At 47.5% G+C, this 27,202-nt stretch overlaps 1 protein-coding gene across 1 annotated transcript in view; it reads left to right on the plus strand.

Moving 5' to 3' along the window:
- The window catches only part of CCNJL (cyclin J like), a 64,625-nt gene continuing 38,441 nt past the window's right edge, over positions 1,019–27,202 (plus strand). Inside the window, exons 1-2 of the mRNA XM_018050089.1 lie at positions 1,019–1,257; positions 1,647–1,761. Coding sequence (XP_017905578.1) covers positions 1,696–1,761 — 66 coding nt within the window. The 5' untranslated portion in view covers positions 1,019–1,257; positions 1,647–1,695. The remainder of the gene's footprint in view (positions 1,258–1,646; positions 1,762–27,202) is intronic.

Here is a 27,202-nt window from a genome sequence, read left to right on the forward strand (position 1 = left end):
AGCCTGTATTCATTAATGCTTATTCATTGTTATTTTTCACTTTTACAAGGTGTTTTTTTTTTTTAACATTAAAACTTTTCTTTAAGCACCTATTGAAGCTTATCAAAGCTGATTTAAAAATTTCTTTCCAGGTGGGTACCTGCCTGTAGGAAACTAGTCAGAAACCAAAGCATCCTTATTAGCAGCTAGTTATTGAGTGTTTGTTTTATACTTGGCATGGGGATTATCCCTTTATACGAATTATCTTATTTAACGATGCAGTATCTCCAGCAGATTGGTGGTGTTTTTATTCCCAATTTTCACATGAGGGTGGGTTCCCAGAGAGTCTGAGGGACATGGCAATAGTCATCCAGTCGGTAGCTGGAATTGAAACGGGTGAATCTCCAAAAGTATCACAAAAAGCAATCAATTTGTTGTTCCATCAGAGGGGCTGGTTCAAGGGAGTGTCTTTCCGAAAACAAATTAAAACTAAATTAAAAAGACAGTGCTTTCCATCCACCTGACCCTCCAGAAACACTGGTTTTCTCCCAATGTAACGAGTAGATCTATACTTTGCAGGAGCACAAAACAAAATCCGTTGATTTACTGAGCCTCCTTCAGAAACAGGGACTCTTGGATAATCAAGAGCGGGTTTGGGGGGCTTCCGTGGGAATTTTACATTTAGACATCCACCTCCGCATTTCAGGACTAGTTAAAAAGAAAAAACAGGTGGAACCGACTAAAGGTAGGTTAGAACAGCGCACGCGAGAGACAGAACTTTCTGGGGGTATCCTGCCCGCGTCCTTCACGAGCGGCGCGCGCAGGTGGCGCCGCGGTCCCAGCGCTGCCCGCGTGAGCACACGGGTGTCCAGGAGACCACCGGGAGTCCCCGCGAAGGTGAGAGGAAGCTTTCCACCCAGGCGGGGGTGGAGTGCGGACTGGAAAAACAGCCAGCTCTGGCGAAAGAAAGACTCCGATTCCCAGCCCCCAGCCCCGCGGGGTGCGGGGGCCGGCGGCGCATGCGCGAGGCCCGGCCCCCAATTCCCCCAGCGAAGGAGGGAGGCCCCCGGCGGCCCGGAGGCTGCGAGCCGCGGCGGGACCCGAGCGCTAGCAGGGGCGCGGCGGCGGCACGGGCGAGCAGGGCTACGGAGGCGGCCGTCGAGAGCTTGGAGCGCCCCGCGCCAGGGCCCCCTTTGCTTGCAGGCACCCGAGGGCACAGCCGGCTCGGCCCTGGGAAGGGCCCGGCGCCCGCAGCCCCCCACCTCCGGAGAGGGATGCGTGAGTTTCGCCCCGGCTGGAGGGCAGGATGTGGGAGCAGGACAAAGGCTGGGCGGCGGGGGAGGAGTTGGGGACGGCGAGCCGGTGGCGGCTGCCGGAGCCCCGGCCTCTGGAGAGCTAGCGGAGTCTGCAACTTTCTGTGCAACTTTTGCAAAAAGGAAGATAAAATTTCTGCAAGTTGTTGCAGAGCTCCAGGTCGCCTCAGGTCCCACGAGTAAAGGGGAGGGGACGGTGCAGCCTTCTTGGGATAGGAGGCGACCGTCCTCCGCTGAGTGGTGCAGAAGGGGGCGCCCGGCAGAGGCCCGAGCCGAGGACAAGAGAGGATGGGGATGCCGGGGTAGGAGCTGGGGGGCGCGCTGCGGGCTCTGAAGTTGCCTGTGTCCACTCAGGGTGTGCCCTCAAAACCCGGTAGCCTCGGAGAGCGGCGCTGCAGACGCGATGATGGATGAGCCGTGGTGGGAAGGGCGCGTCGCCTCGGACGTCCACTGCACCCTGCGCGAGAAGGTCAGTCCCTCCCCGTCCTTGTCACTCGCAGGACTGGGTATTTAAAGTCCCTTTCGCTCTTGACTCCATAGCCTCGGGTCGCCCGGCGTCGGAGCTAGGAACTCCCGGTGCCTTTCTTTCCTTCTGCTCTTAGCCTCCTCCGGGGACAGTCGCGGGAAGAAGGGGAATGAGAAACGGGACTGGAGAGCTTAAATTGGTTTTTCTGCATAGGAGCCCAGAGTTCTTAGACAATTAAACTGTACTGCTTAAGGTGGTATTTCCCATAGTATTGTCACCCGAGATTATTTTAAAGGATACATGAACGGACTTAAAAAAAAAAGTTATCGTGTATTGACTGTGCAATTTAAAAACATGTATCTAGCAGGCTCTGTGTAGAATAAATGATGCTGATTTTCCATTTATTGTAACGATATAGCAGTTCCTTTAAATATGTTTATTTAAGTAAAAGTAGTAACGTGATGTAAAGAACAGTTAGGTTAATGCTAGACTAAGGCATATGTAGTTATGCCCCACCCCAAATATATCTAGGATGGGACTGAATAAGATTTTAGAAACACTAGTCTAAAGGAGAGGCTACAGAACTAGGAGAATGTGGGGAGAAAACCAGCACTCCCCTGCCAGTGTGCCTCCACTGGCAGAAGATGGGGACAGCTGAAATATGATCTCTGCTCTCCCCCACCCCTTAAAGGGAGAAGTGCTGATAGGCTCTGGGAAGGTGGCGGACTCCAGGTGGGTTAGAGGTATGGCCTGTGTGTCTTATCCCCTGCCCCTGAGCTGAGACTGGGAAGAGTGGTTTGGGGAACAGGTGTGTAATAAAAGGTGTGTATGGAGAAGGCAATGGCACCTCACTCCAAAACTCTTGCCTGGAAAATCCCATGGACGGAGGAGCCTGGTAGGCTGCAGTCCATGGGGTCCCAAAGAGTTGGACACGACTGAGCGACTTCACTTTCACTTTTCACTTTCATGCATTGGAGAAGGAAATGGCAACCCACTCCAGTGTTCTTGCCTGGAGAATCCCAGGGACAGAGGAGCCTGGTAGGAGGCCGTCTATGGGGCCGCACAGAGTCGGACATGACTGAAGCGACTTAGCAGCAGCAGCAGCATTGGTTTCCTAGGGCTGCTGGACAAGCTACCACAAACCTGGGGCCTTAATAAAAATGTGCTCTCTGACAGTTCTGGAGGTTGGAAGTCCGAAGTTAAGGTGTTAGCAGGGCCACACTGCTCCTTGGCTTTCCTTGGCTGGTAGACGCATCGCTCTGCCTCTGCCTCTTGTCACATGGTGTTCTGTCGGTATGTCTGTCTGTGCCTCTGTTTTCTCGCCTTATAAGGACACCAGTTGTTGGAATGGAGGCTGCTTGACCTCATCTTAATTTAATTAATTACATCAGAAAAGACCCTATTTCCAAATAAAGCCATTCTGAGGTTCTGGGTAGACATGAATTTTGGGGGGACGCTATCCAACCCAGTACAGCGAGGGGGAGGTCTCCTTAGTGAGTCCCTGGGTCCCTGCATAGACAGGTCTCACATCCAGTGCATTTGCACCCAAGGTCTGTGGAGTTCTGCTTAAAAAGTCATTAGCTATTCAGAGTTTTTTCCTCATGAGGGGGTAGCTGTATTCCAGTCCAATTATCTTATCTTGCTTCCTGTACCTACTAGTCCATCTCTGTTTTGCATTGCTTGTCAGGCTGCAGCTTTCCTCTGCTTCCCTTGGTTTTTCTCCCCAGAGCAGTACGGCCCAAGGTGCAAGCATAGCAAGGCATATGGAAAAGAAATCCAGATCTTGGTGGTTCAGTTAACATGCAGGCAGTGGGAGTGGTAGACCAGGTAATAAGGTCTTGGTCCTTTTCTGGAGGTGGTGGCTAGATGAATTAGTGAGGCCTGCTGTAAAAGCGGGGCTTGCTTGTTCTTTGCAGGTGCCAGTGGTTGTCAGCTCTGCTGGTAGCTTAGGGGAATGGCTTTGACCTCATTGATTCCTTTCTGGCAGGAAGGATTTCTGAGAGCAGTATAAACTCAACCAGCTCAGTTACCTGAGAATCCTCGACCTTTTGTATGAAAATAAGAATGTTCTAATCGCTCCTTCAGCCACTCAAAGGAGCAGGGCAGGCAGTTCCCCATTAATTGTACCTCACCCATGTCATGTTAGTTCACTGTTGGGCTGCCTGCCTTGAGGGAGGATGGGTTTGTCCAGGTCTTACGTGTTAGAGGTTGAAAACTCACTTGAGTTAGTGCTCAGAGTCACCTGTGACTTGAAACTGGTCTTATTAGTTCCTTTTTCTTTTTAATTGACATATAGGTGATTTATGATGTGTCAATTTCTGGTGTACAGCAAACTGATTCAGCTATGCATATATATATATATATATATATACACACACACATATATTGTTTCATATTCTTTTCCATTATAAGATATTAAATATAGTTTCCTGTGCTATAAACAGTGGGACCTTACTGTTTATCCATTCTCTATATAATAGTTTGCATATGCTAATCCAAAACTCTTGGTTTATCCCTCTCCTCCTCCTTCTCCCTTTAGTAACCATAACTTTGTTTTCCAAGTTTGTGAGTCTGTTTCTGTTTTGTAAGTAAATTCACCTGTATCATATTTTGGATTCCACATGTAAGTGATATCATATGGTGTTTGTCTTTTCCTTTCTGATGTAACTTCACTTGATATGGTAATCTCTAGATTCATCCATGTTGCTGCAAATGGCATTATTTGATTCTTTTTACGGCTGAGTAGTATTCCATTGTATATATATCACATCTTCATTCATTTGTTGATGGACATTTAGGTTGCTTCTGTGTCTTGGCTATTGTAAATAGTGCTGCTATAAACATTGGGTTGTGAATGGCGTTTCAAATTTGTGTTTTTTTCTGGGTATAAACCCAGGAGTGGGATTGCTGGATCATATGGTGCCTCAATTTTTGTTTTTTTGAGGAATTTCCATACTGTTTTCCATAGTAGCTGCACCGATTTATATTCCCACCAACTGTTAAGGAGGATTCCCTCTTCTCTACACTATTTCCAGGATTTTTATTGTTTGTAGACATTTTAATGATCGCCATTCTGAGCAGTATGAGGTGATACCTCAATGTAGTTTTGACTTTCAGTTCTCTAAAAATCAGTGATGTTGAGCATTTTTTCATGTAACTAATGGTCATCTGTCTGTTTTCTTTGGAGAAATGTCTGTTTAGGTCTTCTGCCCAATTTTTGATTGGGTTGTTTGTTTTTTTGTTATTGAGTTGTATAAGCTGTTTGTATATTTTGGAAATTGAGCCCTGTAGGTCACATCATCTGTGAATATTAAAGTACTCTTTGAGCATCCTACCTGGCCCTACTGCTTCTTTTGAAGCAGACTTAGAGCTCCTCCTCATTTAACTACTTTTCTGGTGGGGCCTGGGGGTGCCCCCCAGTACAAGGGAGTCAGGATTCTTCCCCATCACACCTGTGGCCTTGAACTTCTTCACTGAACATGAGAGAGGAGCAGATCATCCCCACCAGGCTGGTGGTGACAGTGAGGCTGTTGGTGATGTTTTTCAGGCATATGGCCCAGGAGTGTTTGGATTAGACTGACTCCCACTTTTTTTTTCTTTTTTTTTGCCAAAAGATGCATCCAGCCATTTAAAATGAGCAGGTTCTGGGTACACATGATGGAATTAGGGCAGGGGATGGCTCTCAGCTTGAGGCCCAACTTCGTGGTCCTTCAAGCCTCTCTCCCCTCCCCCAAGTGTCCTGGCCCCAACCTCATGCTTCCCTCATGGTCCTGTTACCTGTGTCCTTCTCACCAGACTGTGAGCCTCTCACAGGCGTGCGGCGTGCTGTGTGATATCTCAGCTTTACCAGACCAGCGTGCGGTATGGAGGGAAGACAAGGGGTGTCCGCTGCTTCACCTGTTGCAGGCACAGCCATCGGGGAGCACAGAGGCGAAGGACCAGGCTCAGGTGGACTTCCTGGGGCACTCAAACGGTGGTGCAGGAGTGCTTCCCAGGAGCCCTCTGTCGGGTCGCCCTGGCCTGGTGGGGCCTGTCCACGTGAGTGGCTGCAGTGCTGGCCATGGTGCCAGGGACAGGATCAGGTGAAGGCCGCCTCCTGGCCTCCTATAGCCTTGACAGTAGATAGTCTCATTCTCTTCTGGGATAATGTGGGGGTGGGAGTGGGGAGGAGAGGAATAGAGGAGGGAGTAGGAAAAGAACTCCCCACAAAGACAGACGTACTGCCCTGGACCAAAGTCCTGCATTGGGATTGTAGGAAAAGAGCTACAGGTTTAGCCTGAATAATAGAAACCTAGATCATTCCTCCCACACTTCTGCTCGGAGGTCCCATTTTCCTCCCTGAATTTTGTTTTTGGACGAGCAGTACAGTAGATAGAACTCACTCTGGTCTCCTTTTGACTTACGTCCATTTTACACATAATCATCATTCCAGTTAGCAGGAAGTGCTTATGTTAGTAAAACAGAATGTTTAAGAGCTCTCATCACTGTGATTTAAGGCTTCTTGGGTATGTGGAAGACTTTCTGAATATGGGGATTTCAGAGGATTACTTGGGGAAGAAGTACCCCCACCCTCCTGAAGCCACGTTGACAGCGCTGGTAGCTTTCTCTTCCAGGACTCTGGGAGCCTGTGTGCCAGAGGCCTACTCCTCCTCCAGCCCCTTCTTCCTCCATCAGGCATTCACCTTCTCCCAGGATCAGAGTCACGTGGTACCGTTGGGGTCTTCTCCATAACCCCAGATTTGAGATCTTCAGAGCAAGCAGCCATGGAATGTATATTCCCTAAAACAGCCAGTTTTCTCTTCCCAGCCAGTTTTCCTGAAGCTTGCTTTCTTGTACACTTAAAGGCCTTTAACTGTGTGAGACTGTATTTTTTGAACCAGTGGAGTGTTAAAGGACATTTTTACTGATCTGTGACTAAATTTACACAGAGAAATTCTGAAACACCAACAGAAATGATGTTTAGTGATGATAATGTTAATGGCTACTATTTCTTGAGCACTTCCTATGTTTCAGACAGTGTGCCAAGCGCGCCCCTGTATATTATCTCACTTACACCTCATATTTGCCCCGGTTCCGGGACTGACCCTGTAGATGGAAACTATAAGACAGAGTGTGTCAGTAACTGTCGTGAGATCAAAACCCTGCTTGTATCACAGCCTGAACATAAATTTGTTTGGGAGAAAACCACCCATTTTAACCAAAAATAGAAGTACAGCGCCAGGAACAATCAAGGCTCTGCCCTCCATGACACTGTAGGCTGTGTATCTTAGTTTGTGGTCTGATGGCTCTCCAAGGGCTAGGTTCTCCCTAAACCATCCTGAAAAGCCTGGGCATTGGGAATTGCTGACTCCCAGGGCAGGGCCTCGCTTATCTGGTCCTGGTGGGTCCCCTGCCGCACTTGTGCATGGGGCTTCTCACCTTGAAGTGATCTGGCTTCCGCTGTTGCCTGCCCCCGGGGTGCACCTGGGGGGCTGCTCCTGTTTCTCCCGGCCCAGAAAAGGATGAGATGCCTCGGGATCTTCCTCTTCCTGGAACTCTGACAGCTGCATGTGGTAGGGTCTCACCCCAGCTCTGTTCTTCACCTGGATTAAAACCACACTGTCTTCTAGTGACCCCTAAAGTGCGTACAGTCTTTTATTTTTCTTTTCCAACATCAGTAGTCCCTCTTCTCACTCTTGCCCTTACGTTCCTTGAATGTCCCCACTGCAGAGCTGAACATCTGTCTCCTTATAGAAGGTGTTGACCCAGGTTATCCCTCCTTGGTTTTTCTATTCTCTTCCCCTCGTTTTTGGGTTTCTGCACCCCCAGGGAGCAGTTCTTCCTAAATCATGAGGCACACCCAGGTCCACCCATGAGAAAATGTTCCACATACTGGGATGTGCCTGGCCAGCTTAGTTCCAGGAATGTGTCACCCAGGCCTTTCAACCCCAAATGCTGGCTGGGACAAGCCCTTGGGGACTGACAGGGGTGCCTGGTGGCGGTGGTCTTCAAGTGGGAGGACAGCCAGCCCAGAGGTAAGGGTGAAGCTTTTAGCGGAAGCGGAAGTCTCTGGCATGCATCCTCCAGAGCTGCTGCAGGCTGCCCTGAAGGTGTGTGCAAACAGAGGATGGAAGGTGGATTTAGAAGTGGCATTCAGAGGCAGGAGGAGATGGCCTTCAAAGTGGCATCTGGCTTGCAGACTCACTGACTCCTCTGCCTTACCTGTATTCTCTAGGAATCTGGGAACAAAACTGAACCAGAACTTGGCATTTTCTCCCTAGTCCTAGCAGCCTTAGACTGTGGAAGCCCCCAGTGTGCCCTCAACACTCAGCTGAGACTAGATCTTTGCACGTTATCCATAATCTGTGGAAGAAGCAGATTATCTCGAAGGCTCCGTTTCATCTGTAAACCAGGAGAGTGATTCCTGTTCCCTGCCTCCCAAGTATCCTGGGAGAAAATGGGTATGGGTATCCTCCTTCCGTCTCCCGGAAGTGAAGGGAGGACAGTTAAGACTTTGGGTTGGCTCTGTGCCCTTGCCCTTGACTTGTTCTTTGTCTTCCTAAACCACACAGCCCCTTGGGTAAAGGGAGTGCAGCCAGCAATTCTCTCTGAGAGAACCTGCCAGAAAGAGGTGACATTGTTGGTCTGCTATTTCTTTCTTTCTCTTCTTTTGGCCATGCTGCGCAACTTGCAGGATCTTAGTTCCCTGACCAGGGATCAAACCCATGCTCTTGCAGTGGAAGCACCGGGTCCTAACCACTGGGTGGCCAGGGATTTCCCTTCATTTTTTAAAAAAAATTATAAAACACACAAAGTACGTTTTTTGTTTCTCTAGGAAACTACGAAAATAAATACAAGCAAACAGAAGAAAGTAATACTCCCCCCACGATCCCACTCCTCGGAGAAATCTGTTGACATTTTAGTGTCGGTCCTTCTGTTCTTTTGTGTGTGCGTCATCGCATTTTTATAGAGCTTTTACTTAGTGAGGATGGAAAATATCTTTTCTTAAAACACTGTTGATTTCATACTATATCATGCGCACACATTTCCATATCATTCTTCTTCACCCAATCCTGATTATTGGACTTTTGCAAAAAAATTTGAAACAATTCCTTGTGGTTATTTAGAATAGACAATATAAGAACATGATAAGAAAGGGAAAACACATATGAAAGGTTGGATGGTGAAGAGGCTCTAGTTCCCTCCCTGAAAGGTATCACTGACTCTAGTTTCTCCTGAGTCTTTCCAGAGTTACCCTGTGTGTGAACAAGCCATGTATGTGTGTTCTGACCCAAGTGGTAGTAGAATTTATACACTTCCCTGTACCATTTGATTTTTTAAATGTTTACATTTTAATAATTTAAATATCTTTATGAAACCACCAACAGAAGCTCCATGACCAGAAGGGAAATTTTTTGGTCTTTTCTGCTCATTGTAACAATAAAGGTATAGTGTAGATACTCAATATATTTGTGTTGAATGAATGAATGAAATGTTTCTTTTTGGCCATTTTTTATCCAAAGGTATACATTTTATTTTATATAAATGTTGTCATAGTGTATTACAGTATGTTATAGTTTCATAACAATTTTTTTGTTAACTGTATATACTAAATAACTTTCTAAGTTAACTATTGGTCAACAGGTATCATGCATAATGTTTTATGGTATGGATATACCATGATTGGATTAACTCGTTTCTTTGTTGAATACGTAAATGGAGCTGCTTATTCATTTTTTTAAGCTGAAGTTAATTTATATATGATACAACACACAGATCTTTAAGTGGTTATGCTGTTTTGAGTATACAGCAAGTTTTGACAAATGTATATACATGTAGCAACCACCATTGTTAAGAGATAAAACATTGCTATCAACCTAGAAAGTTCCCAGGTTCCTTTTCTCATCGCTCACCCCATCTTGCTCCCAGCACCAGGCAGTCACTGAGCTGTTTTTGTCTGTGTGGATTAGTTTATCTTTTCCAGAGTGGAAATGGAGTTCCATGTGTATGCTCTTTTCTGTCTGTCTTTTTAAACTTAGTTTGTTAACACTTTTGAGATTCACCTGTGTTGTATCTATTAGGAGTTTGTTTCTTTTTTATTGCTGAGTAATATTCCACTGTATGTATATTAGATAATTTGTCCATCCCCCCTTGATGGCCTTTTGGGTCATTTCTCTTGCTCCATTTGATTTTATACAACACTGCAGTGCTGATCCCGCTCTGCTGTCTATGAGTGTGCTCATGAGAATAAATGCCTAGAATGGAATTGCTTGTCACAGGGTATGATTTTAAGAACTTTGTATTTCATCAGTTAATAAATTCTCAAAAGTTGCACCAGCTTTCACTCGAACCAGTGGTGTGGGAGGGTGTCTGCTTCCCAGTAACTTTGCCAACCCTGGTATTAGCCTTTTCTAAAAGTCCAGGGACTTCCCTGGTGGTCCAGTAGTTAAGAATCTGCCTTGCAATGCGGGGGACATGGGTTCAATCCCTGGTTGGGGAATTAAGATCCTACATACTTGGAGTAACTAAACCCACACACCAGAACTACTGAGCCTGCGAGCCAAACTTCAGCGAAGAGCCCACATGCTGCAACTAAGACAAATAAAATAAATGGTAAAAAAAGAAAAGGTCTGTTCTGCTTTAATAGGTCAAAATGGTGTCTCTTGTCTGTGTTTAAAAAGAATCAGGAACTCTGAATAGGAAAAGTACTACAAGCTACAAAGGAAGGGGTAGAGAACTCTGAACACTTTCCAGGATCCAGGGAGGCCCATCTGCAGCAGAGAACCATCCTGAGACTCACGTCATGCTGGGGGAGGCCTGCTCACCTGGGACTCAGGCCACAGAACTCTCCAACACTCCCTGAGCCCTGCCACCGCAGTGTGTGCTTCCCTCCATCCTCACATGTCAGTTACTTGGAAACTGAATCCTGAGGCTGAATTTGAATTGTCCTGAGGCACTGGCCTCCTTGTAGGTCACTGGAGCAGATGGTACCAGAGCCTGGACGTTCTCTTGGTGGGGACATCCCTGCTGGTAGCACCAGCTGCTTACTGAGTCGACAAGTGATCATCTGGTGACTTGAGTGGCTGGGTTGGGATGACAGGAAAGGGTAGGGAGGATCGTAAGAACAGCAAGAAGCATCAGGAATTGGATTGATTGAATTATTGTAAGGAAAAGTTGTAGAAAGCTTCAGTGCCCATCAGAGAGGAACTGCTTTCACTCTGGTTCATCCGAGCACTAAAATAGGTGGAATTATTAGATGTGACGAGGTACATAACTTTATACTTAATAACAATTGATTTTTCTGATCATTGTAAAAGTGATCGAATGACTTAATAGGTCTGACTCTTTGGAGTGAACTTGTCCTTAATTTTTTATTATAGAAATTTAAAAAGATACACAGAAGTAGAATAGTAGAGTGAATCCCCGTGTACTCTCCACCTAGCTTCAGTACCTGCTGCTTCTTCTCCAGACAGCATGTCATTTCACCCATAAATATCTACTGAGAGATAAAGGCCGTTTTAAAAAAACGTAACAACTATGCCAGTCTTACAAAACTCACTATCATTTATTAATAGTTTTCTATGGCTCAGTTCCATGCATTGGAGAAGGAAATGGCAACTCACTCCAGCGTTCTTGCCTGGAGGATCCCGGGGACAGAGGAGCCTGGTGGGCTGCAGTCCATGGAGTCTCTAAGAGTCGGACACGACTGAGCGACTTCACTTTCACTTTTCACTTTGATGCATTGGAGAAGGAAATGGCAACTCACTCCAGTGTTCTTGTCTGGAGAATCCCAGGGACAGAGGAGCTGGTGGGCTGCCGTCTGTGAGGTCGCACAGAGTCAGACACGACTGAAGCGACTCAGTAGCAGCAGCAGCATGTCTCAGTTCATGTTCAGTTCTCCCAGCTGTCTCATAAATGGCTTTTATAGTTGTTTTGTTCCAATTATGATCTAGATAAGGTCCATGCATTACATTTTTCTTAATTGAATGACAGGTTCTTTAAATTCTGTAGTGCTATAAAAGTTTCAGAAGTTTCACATACCTGATTTAATATAATCCTGAAATAACACTTCTAAAAAATACGCCTTCTCCTATATTGTCCCTCCTCTTTTCCTCTCTCTGTTGGTAACTGGTAGTTTGTTGTTTGTATCTGTGAGTCTGCTGCTTTTTGGTTACATTCACTAGTTACATTTTTTAGATTCCACAGATAAGTGATATCATACAATATTTGCCTTTCTCTGACTTAATTTCACTTAGCATCTGTCAATGTTGCTGCAAATGGCAAAATTTCCTTTTTAGGGCTGAGTAGTATTCCGTTGTGTATATGTACACACCACATCTTCTTTATCCATTTAGCTTTTGAAGGACAGTTAGGTTGCTTCCATACCTTGGTAGTTGTAAATAATGTTGCTTTGAACACTGGAGTATGTGTATCTTTTCGAATTTGTGTCTCTGGTTTTTTCGGCTATCTGCCCAGGAGTGGAATTGCTTGGTCATATGGTAGTTCCATTTTAATATTTTGGAAAATCTCTGTACTGTTTTCCACAGTGGCTGTCGGTTTGCATTCCCACAAGTAGTGTAGGAGGGTTCTCTTGCCAACATTTGTTATTTGTATTCTTTTTTTTTTTTCCCCTTTTGGTTGTGCTGGGTCTTTGTTCTTGCGAATGGGCTTTCTCTAGTTGCAGCAATCGGGGGGCTATTTTTCGTCGCAGTGGCTTCTCTTGTTTTGAAGCACCAGCTTTAGGCAATCAGGTACTAGGGCTCACAGGCTTCAGTAGTTGCAGCACGTGGTTTTGTTAGCTGTGGTTCTCAGGGCTTTAGAGGAGGGGCTCAGTAGTTTGGAATGCTGGCTTAGTTGCTCTGTGGCACGTGGAATCTTCCCAAACCAGGGATCAAACCCTTGTCTCCTGCATTGGCAGGTGGATTCTTATCCACTATACCCCCAAGGAAGTCCATTACTTGTGTTCTTTTTGATGATGGCCATTCTATAGATGTCAGGTGATATCTCGTGGTTTTCATTTGCATTTCCCTGATGATTATTGATGTTGAGCATCTTTTCATATGCCTGTTGGCCATCTGCATTTCCTTTTAGAAAAATATTTGTTTAGTTCTACCCGTTTTAAAATCCAGTTGTTTGTTTTTTTGATTTGTATTTGATCTGTTGAATTGTGTCAGTCATATCATTGCAGATAACTTCTACTATTCAGTAGGTTTTTAAAAATTATTCTTAAGTCTTTCATTCTATAATGGTCTCCTTGCCTCCCATTGCCTTAAAAAATTATTTTTCATGCCATTGAATTTTGGCTAAAGCAGGTCATATGTCCTGAAGGACACCCCATATTCTTGATTTGACCTATTACTTCCTCCTGGTGTCTTTAATTTCACTGTTAAGTTTGGCTTGTATACTTCCCTATTCTGTGGGACTAGGACATGCTGTAACCTTGTTCTGTAGCTGTCAATCAAACATCACTTCCTCAAAAGAACCTTCCCTGGCTGCCATACAAGGTCAGTGTGGGCTGCTGCTGTGTTCTTAGACAACCCTTGATTATTCCTTCAGCACTCAGCACAATTTGTAATTGTATACTTATTAATGGAATTACTCCCTGGATGGCAGGCTGGGACTGTAACTCCCCAGTTCTGAGCAGAGCAGCTGCTGCATATGAGCAGCTCCCCGCCCCCCATTGCTATGTGCTCATCACGGACGCCTGGTCTGGGATCTGTGCCTTATAGTCCACACCTCACCTTCCTGGACCTCACTGCCTAGTGGGGTAGGTAGCATGGCTGCCAGTAACTCCGTCTGCTGGGAGAGTAACAGCCTCCAAGGACTTCAGCACTTGGCCATTAAGTGGGAGAGCTGGGACCTTAAAACCTCGAGATCTGATGTCCAGAATCTGACTTTCAACAAGCAGAGTTGCACACAGCCTTGAAGGCAGTGATGTGTAACAGGAACTTCCCCTGGCGGCGGGGCAACACCCGGGCACCCACACAGGGAGGTGAGAAGACGGAGGCTAGTGGTACAGAGCTGTTTGCTCTGAGTGGAAATCTCTCATGGGTCTCTTGTGTTAACTTTCAGTTTTGAAATAATTTCAAACTTAGCAGAGTTGCCAGCACAGTACACAGTTGTAAACACTTTAACACATTTGCCTTATCATCACCTTTTTCTTTCTTTAGGCATTTTTTTCCTCTCCTGGATCAAGATGCAGACCAAGATGCAGATGCAATGCCCTGTTATCCCTTAACATTTCAGGGTTTCTTTTGCATGGTTACTTTAAAAAAAAAGATTTCTTTGGCTGCGCTGGGTCATAGTTTCACCCTGCAGGATCTTTAGTTGTGGCATGTGGGATCTGGTTCCCCGATCAGGGTCAAACCTTGGCTCTCAGCATTGGGAGCTTGGAGTCTTAGCTATTAGACACCCATAGAAGTCCCTACAATGGTTTCTTTTAAGATGGGCCATAAATTCTGGGGGAATTTTGGTCAAACCACTAGCAGCACCTTCCCAGCTAGGAATCCTCTCTGGAAGCCTGTTTTGGGTGAAAGGGATACAGCGGTCAGATCAGGAGGAAGGGTGGCCTGGCTCTGAGTCTGGGAAGACAAATTTTGGCTCATTTCCTTGGACTGTCCCATGCCTTGTTGGCCGACCACTTCTTTATCAGGCAGTGCAGTGGTTTCTCCAGTAGTCATGTATGGATGTGAGAGCTGGACCATAAAGAAGGCTGAGCACCAAGGAATTGATGCTTTTGAACTGTCGTGTTGGAGAAGACTCTTGAGAGTTCCTTGGACTGCAAGGAAATCAAACCAGTCCATCCTAAAGGAAATCAACCCTCAGTGTTCATTGGAAGGACTGATGCTGAAGCTGAAACTCTAGTACTTTGGCCACGTGATGTGAAGAACTCACTCATTTGAAAAGACCCTGATGCTGGGAAAGATTGAAGGCAGGAGGAGAAGGGGACAACAGAGGGTGAGATTATTGGATGGCATCACTGATTCAGTGGGCATGAATTTGAGGAAGCTCTGGGAGATGGTGATGGACAGGGAAGCCTGGTGTGTTTCAGTCCATGGTGTCACAAAACCTCGTGTGTCACCTGCAGACACCGAGAAGCTGTATAGAAGATATCACAGCTCCTGGCCTCACTCCTGGGGGGTTATTCTTAGTACAACTGAGGATAATCATCTCAGACCACTCTGGCCATTGTATTTGTCAAAGTTAGAAAAACTCTTCCCCATTAATGGGTGCTTGTTGTGTGCCTGACTTATGTTACCTCCCATTATCTAAATCCTCTGCTCTTGCTGCTAAGTCACTTCAGTCATGTCTAACTCTTTGTGATCCCATGGACAGAGGAACCTGGCGGACAGTGTCCATGGACTCTGTCCATGGGATTCTCTAGGCAAGAATACTGGAGTGGGTTGCCATGCCCCCCTCCAGGAGATCTTCCCGATCCAGGGATTGAACCTGTGTCTCTTAAGTCTCCTGCATTGGCAGGCAGATTCTTTATTGCTAGTGCCATCTGGGAGTCCCCTAAGTCCTCTAGTAGGTACTGAATTATCTTCAGTTTACCCCCACTTTACAGATGAGACAGATGCTAAAGTTTACAGAGTTAAATAACTTATCCAAGGTCATGCATCAGGTGGATGAAAGAACCAAAATCTGAACCCAGGCAGACTGGCTCCAAAGTGTACACTCTTAACCACTATACCCATGATGACATCCCATTGCCTAGGGAAATATGAAAAGCTTCCAAAAGGTGAGACATAGAGGAATGTCATCTACTAGGGCCCAGGGCTGCAGCATATGGTGATCATGCATTGGTGGTCTACCTGGGGCAGTCTGATGAGTAGAGGGCGGGCAGGTGAACCAGGAGTGTCGGCTCTGGGATATGGGTCTCGGTAGACATTTACACTTATCCTGAGACATAGAGAACTCTGAGGAATTGGGGCTGGATCACTGGAAAATATCCTTGGCCTTGAAGACCTAGGTGTTGGCAGTGTTCCAAAGAGATGGCCTCTGAACCAGGGCAGGAAGTGGGAAGACTTGAGAGTGTTAGGCAATAGGATCATAGGAACCAGTTAACAAACAGAGTGAAAGACTTAATGTTTCTTACTTGTTGGAACAAAGTGATTTTCCATTGCTGAGGGATTGGCCTTTTTCATGGTGAAGATTGTTGTTGGAATGCTCCTTCCAGCAATTGCTAGTTTCTGTGTAATTTTTCAAGACTCCCACTGCCCTCTAAATTAAGGGAGTAGGTGTTTATTGGGTACCACATGCCAGACATTGTTGAGTGTTTGATGCACATTATCTCATTTAATTGTTAAAGTTGCTTAATTTGGGAAAGGAGTACTTCAAGCCTGTATATTGTCACTCTGCTTATTTAACTTATACGCAGTGTACAGCATGCGAAATTCTGGGCTGGATGAAGCACAAGCTGGAATCAAGATTGCTGGGAGAAATATCAGTAATGTCAGACATGCAGATGACACCACTCTTAGGGCAGAAAGTGAATAAGTAAAGAGCCTTTTGATGAAAGTGAAAGAGGAGAGTGAAAAGGCTGGCTTAAAACTCAGCATTCAAACAACTAAGATCATGGCATCCAGTCCCATCACTTCATGGCAAATAGATGGGGAAAGAATGGAAACAGTGACAGACTTTACTTTTGGGGGCTCCAAAATCACTGCAGATGGTGACTGCAGCCATGAAATTAAAAGACGCTTGCTCCTTGGAATAAAAGCTATGACCAACCTAGACAGCATATTAAAAAGCAGAGACATTACTTTGCCAACAAAGGTCCATCTAGTCAAAGCTATGGTTTTTCCAGTTGTCATGTATGGATGTGAGAGTTGGACTTTAAAGAAAGTTGATCACCAAAGAATTGATGCTTTGAACTGTGGTGTTGGAGAAGACTCTTGAGAGTCTCTTGGACTGTGAAGAGATCAAACCAGTCAGTCCTAAAGGAAATTAACCCTGAATATTCATTGGAAGGACTGATGCTGAATCTGAAACTCCAATACTTTGGCCACCTGATGTGAAGAACTGTCTCATTTGAAAAGACCCTGATGCTTGGAAAGATTGAAGGCAGGAGGAGAAGCAGGCAACAGAGGATGAGATGGTTGAATGGCATCACCGACTCAATGGACGTGAGTTTGAGTGTACTCCAGGAGTTGGTGATGGACAGGGAAGCCTGGCGTGCTGCAGTCCAAGAGGTCGCAAAGAGTCGGACACAGCTGAGTGACTGAAAAGAACTGAAATGCCCTGACCAAGGCGGAGTTAGTTGTTGCATGCTGGTCCACCTTCATTCTTTCATTCAGCACATGTCTTTTAGCAGCTGATCACATGCCAGCACTGCTAGCCACTGGGGATATAAGTGGCGAGCAAATAAAATTCTCCACCTTCATGGAGCTTACAGCCGAGCATCAGGCTCACATGAAGTGCCTGTAAGGTGCAGAGAGATGCCCAGCTCCATCCCAGGAGGACTGAGTCAGCAAGACAGGAAATGGGGAGTGTAGTAGATTCCTAGGGCTGCCTCAAACTGGGTGGCTTACAATAGCAGAAGTGTATTCCCTTGTAGTTCTGGAGGCCAGAAGTCTTGAAATCAGGGTGTTTACAGCATGGTGCTCCCTCCAGAGGCTTGAAGGGAGGATCTCCAACATATGGTGGTTGCTGGCCATGCTTGACATTCCTTGGCGTGTAGCTTCATCCGTCTGGTCTCTGCCTCCATCCTCACCCGGCCCTCTTCCTGTGTTTGTCTTTGCTTGGTCTTCCCTCTGTGTGTCTGTGTGTCTCTGGTCTTCCCTTTGTGTGTCTGCGTGTCTCTGTTTTCTCTTCCTATAAGGACACCAGTCATTGGATTAGGGCCCACTCTAATCCAGTATGACCTCATTTTATCTTGATTGCCTCTGTAAAGACACTATTTCCAAATAAGGTCACGTTCTAGGGTTCTGGCGGATGTGAGCCTGGCGGAGATGCCATCCAACTCAGTGCCAGGGGGCAGCCTCCATGTTTCAGTAGATCCCCAGGAGATTCCAGTGCCTCTGATCGACTGGCCACAGGTGCAGGAGCCCAGGTCAGCAGGGGACTGGAATCCCAGCTGGAGCAGCTGGGGCTTAGTGGTGGTGGTTACCACTACCACTACTGACCCATTTCTGGCTGCACAGTAGGGTTAGAATGCCCAGGAGAATGCATCAAAAGGAATCTGGAAATGAGGGCAGGTAGCTGAAAGTGTGGAGGGAAAGCCGCAGCTTAGGAGTGGTGACCCAGGGGAGGAGAAGAGTTGTGAGGGTTGGGCCTATTGCAAGGAACCAGCGTGGAAGGGGGCACACCATGACCCATGTCCCTAGGTGGCAGAGGGTGTGGAAGAATGAGGGGCACCTCCAGTACAGAAGGTGTGGGACAGGGTCGTATCAGGAAGCTGTTAAGAACTCAGGGGGGTGCTGGCATTTTATGGGGGGGGCGGGGAGGCGGTGTAAGGGTGTCACCTGTGATTGGGAGCCGGGGTGGTGGGTGCTCAGACTTGCCTTTGTGCCCTGAAGGGCAGTAGCTCTGTCTCCTGGGAATGAGGAAGTGTGTTTGGAGCTGGCCCTCCTATGATTTGCAGAGTTCAGGGGGTCCCCACGAGAGGTGGGGTGGCTCAGGGTGACCTCTCTTTGCTGGAAGGAAGCTGCAGGCCAGACATCAGCAGGAGAGGATGTGACCAGCCTTGTTGGCTTCATGTACTGCAGGCCACCCTCTCGAGGATGTTGAAATAATGTTCCCACAGAGAAGTTGATTCTTTACGGAAAATGCCTCCTCGGGCTCTATGAAGCAATCGGTTTGCGAGGGGAGGGAAGGGTTGGGTGATCCTCCGGCTTTGCAGGGCCTCCCAGGTCTGTGGCCTGTCCTCCTGAGGCCTCTGAAGAATCAGCCCACCCCTCCCCTTTCTGTCTCCCTTTCCATTTGCAAGTCTCCACTTCCTGTTGGTCACCTTGGTTACCCATGGTGTTTCTTCACCGTCTTGCTGCTCTTTGTTCTCAGGCGGACTCAAGCCCTGGAGCTGTTTCCCAAGCAGCTGGCCCGGTGCCTGGAGGCCCAGCCTCCCTAGGGAGGCAGCAGTTGGCAGCAGGGAGTAAGAGCTTGGTGGGAGGCACATGGGAGGAGACCCCGAGTGGGTTTCTTTCAGTGGCTGGTGTGGGAGGGCTGCTCGGCCCTGCTCTGCACCTTGGCCTGTTTATGCAGCAGTTGTCACACTCAAATCTGTGTCCCACCCCAGGCCCAGCCAGCTCCTCTGATGTCCACGCCAGGATTTGCCACTGACCTGCAGTGTGGCCTGGGCCATTGCACTTCTGAGCCTCAGTCTCCTGGGTTCTGCTAGTGTTAGTGGCAGTTCCCCTGCCTGGGCCCACCTCAAGACAGGGAGTGTTGAGAGAGCCTGAATTGGGTTAAGTTGTTCAGGGGCATCTCTGTGTAGAGAAGCAATGTCAGAAGGGCATGTAACGAGACTTGTATGGGCTCACAGTTATCTCCCAGTGCGGGATTACTGGTAATTTAATGTTCTTAGTACTTATCATATTTTCTAAAATTTGTATAGTGGTGGTGCTGCTGCTAAGTTGCTTCAGTAGTGTCCAACTCTTAGCAACCCCATGGACTGCAGCCCTCCAGGCTCCTCCGTCCATGAGATTTTCCAGGCAAGAGTACTGGAGTGGGGTGCCATTGCCTTTATTTTATAAACGATTTCATATAACATTATTTTGGAAGGAAAACACAAGCCTAAATTATCCCATGGAGGCCCCAAAACATAGTGTTACGCGCACAGAGTCAGAAAGCCCAGACTCAGATATGTCCTTCATTACCTCGATGTCCTGCAGCAGATTACTTAGCTTCTCTGAGCCATCCTGGTCTGGAACACGAGGACACCAATGATCCCCATCTCGTGGCCTGTTGGAGGATGAGAGGACAAAATGCATGAGACATAGTGTCTGGCTAATGGCATATAAGCTTTCAAATTATGTGATATATGATATATATATATATATGTTATATATATATGAAATGCAAGGTTATATAAAACTATTCGTCATAAGGAGCAAGTCCAGATTCTCATGGAGACCAGAGGGGAGATGTAATCCAGGAGAGAGAGAAAGCTCTGTCCTTGCCTTGGGGTAGTATGTACCTCAGTCTATCCAGTAACAACAGAGAATCAAGGAGGAACCCAGGTCTGTGTTTATGGAGGACAGGATGCTGCCAGTTATATATAAAAATATATTTGTGTGAGATGGGCTTCCCTGGTGGCTCAGCAGTAAAGAATGTGCCTGCAATGCAGGAGTTGTGGGAGACGCAGGTTCGATCCCTGGGTTGGGAAGACCCCCTGGAGGCGGGCATGGCAACCCACTCCAGTATTCTTGCCTGGAGAATCCGCCCCCCCATAGACAGTGGTCTACAGTTCATAGGGTTGCAAAGAGTCGGACACACCTGAGGTGACTGAGCACGCGTTCATAGCACAGGCGTGAGATGGGCCCGGGTGGGCGCGGGTTAATCTGGGGCCCAGTCCCCGGACCCCTCAAGGCAGGGCACCCAGCACCTGGCTGCCTGGGGCTTCTGTGGCCGGCGTCTTTGACCTCTTGTGCCCGTTCCTAGGCTCCTTAATACCACTGCCATGTGGAAGTTCTTAGCAGGGGCCATTCTGCAGGTGGAAGCTGTGGTTTTCCATCTCGGCAAACTTTTCAGTTAGTCTCTAAATTTAGAGTTATCAGATTACTAGGCAGTGTGCCAGGGATTTTCACCAGAGTCTTGCATTGCAGATGTGCTGGGGTCCCAGCTGCCAGCACTGTAAATCACCGAAAAGGGTGGGTGGGGGTGATAGTGGTCAGTGGGTAAATTTAACTCAGAATTTCACAGAACTGTGAGTTTTTTCTGAACACATATTTCTGGGCCTCTAATGGGCTAATATATGATGCTTTTTAGGAAGGAACAATGTAGTCCTGGGCTTCCCTGGTGGCTCAGAGGTAAGACTCTGTCTGCAGTGCAGGAGACTTTCAGGAAGACACCACTTTGATCCCTGGGTCAGGAAGATCCCTTGGTGTAGGAAATGGCAACCCACTCCAGTATTCTTGCCTGAAGAATCCCATAGACAGAGGAGCCTGGCGGCGGGGGCGGGGGGCGACAGTGCATGGTATCACAAAGAGTTGGACACAACTGAGTGCCTGAGCGTGTACACAGAATGTGGTATGCAGTGTTCCCCAAACTAGTGGCCCACAGAATCCTCTTCAGGGGCTGGGTTGTCATGGGACACATGTCAGCAAGCAGTATCTTTGGAATGACCAAGTATGGAGGGTATGATTTAGGTTCTTAAAGCTTCCAGTCCTCTGTAAACACTGACCTGCTTCCTCCTTGGTTACCCTACCCTCTTTGCTGTTGGGTAGACTGAGGGACATGCCACTGCGAGGCAAGGACAACATTCTCTTTCCCCTGGAATTCAGCATCACCCCCAACCCCCGCCCCTACACTGCCAGGCTTTGAGTAGTTTGAATTGCCCAGCTAGATGAATAGTTTTATTCAACGTAAATCAGGAGCAACTCGTTTTTTCCTGCCTTTTCATTTCAAGTATTTACCATTCCCAAAATTTGGAGATTAGAAGAATTGAGTATCTCTTTTGTGTCAGGCATTGGTGTCCTGGAGCTGAACAAGACAAACCCAGCCCCTGTCCTCATGATGTCTGTGGTCAGGGATAAAGAAGGACAGTGGATTGATGGATGGAGAGATGGACAGAAAGTCCTGGATGCCCCTGAGTTCTGACAGGGGCATTCCCTGGGGACACTCTCTTCAGAAGTGACCTTTAAGTTGAGATCGGCAGGAAGAGTGGGTTAAGAGGCAATTAGAAAGTAACACAGCCAAGACACCATGGGGTCAAATGAAGACTTCCTTTCCTCCCATCGTGAGAAACCAGGGTGACTGGCTGAACTTTCACAGTGCATGTGACCTTCAGAGCCCTCTGAGGTTAGCCTCAAAATGTGAGCAGAGCCTGTGTGTGAGGAGCACACTCTGAATTTCCTGCCCATCTGTCCTGCAGCAGTGACAGATTGGGGTCCCCACCCAGCTCTCCTGGCTGTGGGCTCCAGGTCTGTCAGCCTGCACTTGGAGCTGGCCTCGCTCCTGTTCCCAGTCACATCTGAGCACAGTGTAGGTGGGCAGGATTTGCCACCTCCGCCAAGGTCAGTGCCTCTGTGCTGGGGGTGAGGGAGGGGTCTGGACGCCTGCACTCCGGGCGGCCCTGCCTTCTCTGTGTGTAACTTGGTTTGGGGCTTCATGTAGGTCATGATTCACTTGTCCCTGGTCTTTCGTGGAGCCCTGCCCCTCTCAGGCAGTCCTCTTTCTGCTTTGTAAGCCTCTGGAAGAGCCTTTGGGCAGGCAGGAGAGTGTTTCTAAAGGACTCCAGCCTGTCTTGACACCCATCACCTTCCTCTCCTCCAGGATGGCACTTCTGGAGCTTCTCACCCTGGGACTGTCCCCCAACCATCTTGGTTACCCCCAGGGAAGGGTACAGGACCAGGTAAGGGAGATCTGGGGGAGGAGGGCAGAGGAGGCTCCAGGTGGAGGGAAGTTCCCCCAGTTGGTGTTGATTGGGTTGTACCTGTGTTCATCACAGAACACTCCATTCATCCATGAATACGTTCACCCCCTCACTCACCAGATGTTCATTTGCCCTTAGCTGTACCAGATCCAGATCAGTCCCTGGCTCGGGAAGATCCCCTGGAGAAGGGCATGGCAACCATTCCACTATTCTTGCCTGCAAAATTCCATGGACAGAGGAGCCTTGTGGGCCACAGTCCATGGGGTCGCAAAAGAATCGGACACGACTTAGCGACTAAACAATAACAACTGAGATAGCAAAAGCAGTTTGTTTGTTTTTTTTTTAAAGGTGGAGTCCCACCTGCCCGCCCTCCCCAACCCCATCACAACCGTCTGTCTTTGTGCCCCTACCTGCTCAAACTGGGCAGTCACCCTTCTGGGAGGGCAAATAAAAAGCTCTCCCGTCTGGTTCAGGTGATAAAGGTCTAGGGAGGGAGAGTTTCAGGAAGCCTCTGCCCCGCCCCTTCTCAGTGTGGCTTTTGTGCTGGCCACACTGATGCTGCCCCTGGCCCCGCCATGAGCAGGGTCACCCTGCCTGGCCGGTTCCTGCCCCGTTTCCGCCCTCGCCAGCAGCTGCCTGCCTGCCTGCCAAGTGCCTGCCTAATCCAGGAGCGCTTCCTGAGCCGCCCCTCGCTGGCTGCTCTTTTGTTCCTGGAATTCAGGCGGCTCAGCAGAGGGGCTGGCTTCGTGCACCCAGCTGCTTCGAGCTGCCTTAGGTCAAGAATGCTCCGGGAGGAATGCGATCCTTAGAGCAAAGCCCTTGTAATGGATGCCTTCCCCACCCCCCACCCCCAACCCTCCCTGGCGCCCCCCCACCCCCCACTCACAATTAGGTTAGGGGAATAATTGGCCAGACTCTCAACTAAACAGGGTAGGCATGCTGGCGTCCTGGTTTGTTGTTCATTTCCCAAAGAATCGCCCTGCTCTGAGGTGCTGAGCAGAAGTGAAGGCTCAGAGTGCTAATTTCCTTTGGCTCTCAGTCTCTGCAGAGCATGTGGAGGCAGGCAGCTTTCTCTGCACCGCCACCCCCGTCACCCGACCCCAGCCCAGCTATAAACCCTCAGGTGGAATGCCTCCTTCAGCAGTACAAATCAGGATCCTTTGAGAGCCCGACCGAGGCAGATAAGCTCAGCTTATCTGAAGGTTGATTGCCAGGTTTGAGGGAAAGGCAGGCCTAAGTGCTGTTAAGTGCCACACGCTTTGCATTATGACAGTGTGACCTCCTTTTCAGGTGAGGACACCGGGGTTCAGAATTCACATGTCTAGGGTTAGTAAACAGTAGAGGTGAGATTCCACCCCAGAACTGCCTAATGCTGCACTCCGTACCAGGCTGTTCCCCTAAATGTGGAGGAGGGTATTTGGAACAGGGAGGGATGTCCTTGTGTTCATTCTTATTTTTTAACTGACTTTGTGTTTTCAGGCAGTTTTAGGTTCAGAGCGTATTGAACAGGAGGTACAGAGATTTCCCGTGTACCCTGCCTCCCCTCCATATCCACAGCCTCCTCCACTATCAACAACCCCCACCAGAAGGGTCCATTTGTTAACAAGTCAGTGAACCTACAAATCCTCACCTGAATTCCAGAAACGAAAGGAGCAGCCAGTGAGGGGCAGCTCAGGAAGCGCTCCTGTAGTGGACCTACATAAACACATTACTTCGAGACCACGGTTTACACTAGGATTCACTCTTGGTGGTGTACGTTCTGTGAGTTTGGACAAATGTGGAATGACATGTATCCTCCATTGTAGTACCATACCCAGTAGTTTAACTGCCCTGAAATTCCTCCGTGCTCCCCCTGTTCATCTCTCCCCCACCCAGACTCTGGCATCCACTGATCTTTCTTCACTTTCTCCATGGTTTTTCCTGGTCCAGATTGTCATATAGTTGGAATCACAGTATGTAGGCTTTTCATATTGCCTTCTTTCACTTAGTAATATGCATGTACGTTTCCTCCTTGCCTTCTTGATGGATGTTCATTCCTTTTTTTAACTTATGCAGAGAATTTTTTTGAGCACCTGCCCCTGTGCTAGGCTCTGGGCAGTTGGTATTGGCAGGGGGGATGTGGCTCCTGCTCTTTGCAGCTAGAGTTTAGCAGGAAAAGACACGTGAATAAGTAAATATCTGGCCTTGACGAACAGCGTGCTAACAAGGGACACCTGATTTAGAATGGTGAGGATCAGAGAAAGCCTCTCTTTATAAGTGCCGATTAAACCTGTCTGAGGGACGAGCAGAAGTGGAGCTGGGGAGCATCACAGATAGCTGCTCTCCTTCCTAGAAGCCTGCACACCCTTGAGAACAGCCTTTTCCATGAAGCCCTACCTGCTGACTCCTTCTTGAGCTATTATTGCCTGTTCCAAAGGTCCATAGCTGTTTTATGTACCGATGGCTTCCTCAGAGAATCCGCTCAAGCCAATGGGCTCTTTCTGCAGGAGGGTGTGCAGAGGAAAGACATACAGCATCTGGCTTTGAGCTTTTCCTACACAAGGGAAAATGCAGAGGATGGGAGTGTAGCTCTGTCGGGCTGAGCTAAAATCAGAGAGCAGTCAGGACGTTACATATCTGACTCCTTGTGTTTGGAGCCTTTGAACCGCCTGGATGAGGGCAGTGCAACCCGGGCCAAAGGTCACTTCGCTAATTTCCGGCAGCTGTTGCCTATGGAACACTAAATATCTGAGATTGTTGTTGCTTCTTGTCAAGAGCCTTAGAACCCTCTGCTTAAAGGAAATACCCAAGTAGGCTGCAAGCTTGGGGGGGCTGCTAGAGGGTGGGGAGGGGGTCCTGGTGATGAGAGGGCTGCAGCCGCAAATTGGCTGCTGCTACCAGCTGTCTGGCTATAAGCCAGGGCAAGACCGACTGAGAGTTCTTCCCTGCAAGGCCATTCTGCTCTAAACCCCTTACTGTCATTGCCCTGCTCCAAACCCTTTACTGGCTCCCGTTGCCCACAGGGCAGGCGGGATATCTTACATGTTAAATCCCTTCAGTCGTGTCCAACTCTTGTGACCCCATAGACTGTAGCCTGCCAGGCTCCTCTGTCCATAGGATTTTCTAGGCAAGAATACTGGAGTGGGTTGCTGTGCCCTCCTCCAAGGGATCTTCCCAATCCAGGGATTGAACCTGTGTCTCTTACGTCTCCTGCATTGGCAGGTGGGTTCTTTACCATCTTAGCAGGACATATAGACTGAGACCCCGTCCACCCTTGCAACCTACTTTGTTCAAGCATACTCTCCCTCTCTGGCTGTTCCAAGGGCTCCAGCTTCCCCAGACGGGACACCAGTGTGGCCTTGCAGGTGCTGTGTTTCCAGCTGAACTTCCTTTTCCCCTTCATCTTCAACAGGTTAGTTCCTAGATATCCTTCCAGAATTTGACTAGACAGGTCTCCTTGAGGTTCCCACTGACTTGCTACCCTACACAAGTGGCCACACCTTCCTCTGGGCCCTGGGCAGTCAGTACTCACCACTGCAGTCCCTCCCTTCCTCTCTCCCTCCCTTCCTTCACTCCTTCACGATTTAATTCCAGGCATCTGACCATGTTCTTGTCACACCAGGGCAGAGGCAGACCCAGACTTGCACCCTCAAGGAGCTTGAAGTCCCATGGTGGTAGCATGAATCCATCAAACAATGAAGATGAAAAATACCCAAAGAAGTCAAATCCTTTCCTTAAAGAAATGAAGATTTTGTCCATGATTATAAAAGTCTACACATAATAAATTCTGGAGAGGATGTGGAGAGAAGGGAACCCTTCGACTCTGTTTTGTTGTTTGGTTGCTAAGTCTTTGCAGCTCTGTGAACTGTAGCCCACAAGGCTCCTCTGTCCGTGGGAGTTCCCAGGCAAGAAAACTGGAGTGGGTTGACATTTCCTTCTCCGGGGGTATCTTCCCGACCCAAGGATTGAACCCACATCTCCTGCATTGCAGGTAAATTCTTTACCACTGAACCACCAGGGAATGGAATGTAAATTGGTGCAACCACTGTGGAAAACAGTATGAACGTTCCCTAAAAAAAACTAAAAAAAATCTGTGATAACATCCAGCAACCCCATTCCTGGGCATGTATTCAGAGAAGATGAAAGTTCTAGCTCTAAAAGATACAAGCACACCAATGTTCATAGCAGCACAATAGCCAAGACTTGGGAGCAACCTAAATGTGCATTAGCAGATGAATGGATAAAGATGTGGTACATATCTACAGCAGATTGTTATTCAGCCATAAAAAAAGAATGAAATAATGCCATTTGCCGCATTATGGATAGACAGACCTAGAGAGTATCATTATCATGTGACTTACTAAATGAAGTGAGTCAGAGAGAGAAAGACAAATATGTGTTATCACTTATATGTGGAATCTAAAAATAATGCAAATAAATTTATTTATAAAACAGAAATAGACTCACACATAAAAAATAAACTTTGTTACCAAAGGGGAAAGGAGGGGTGGATAAATTAGGAATATGGGATTAACAGATGCATATAAAATAGATAAAGAATGAAGATTTACTGTATAGCACAGGGAACTGTATTCAATATCTTGTAATAACCTATATTGGAAAAGAATCTGAAAAAATATATATGTTAACTGAATTACTTTAATGTAACCTGAAATTAACAAAATATTGTGAATCAACTATACTTCAATTAAAAATTATTTATTAGAAAAGATTTTCTCCATGATTTAAAAAAATAATAAAAGGTTCAGGAAAAGAATACATTAAAATTCTTCTAGTCTCAGATCCAATATTTCTTGTTAGTTAAGCCCTGGGGCTATAGGACTTTGTCACACTCGGTTTCTCCATGTGTAATGTTAGGGACAGGAAATAGTTGATCAGACGTTGGGCACCTTCCATGATCACAGCTTTAGGGCTACTGAGAGAGTGGTGTTG

This window comes from Capra hircus, chromosome 7 (genome assembly GCF_001704415.2).
Source record: "Capra hircus breed San Clemente chromosome 7, ASM170441v1, whole genome shotgun sequence".
NCBI classification, from domain to species: domain Eukaryota; kingdom Metazoa; phylum Chordata; class Mammalia; order Artiodactyla; family Bovidae; genus Capra; species Capra hircus.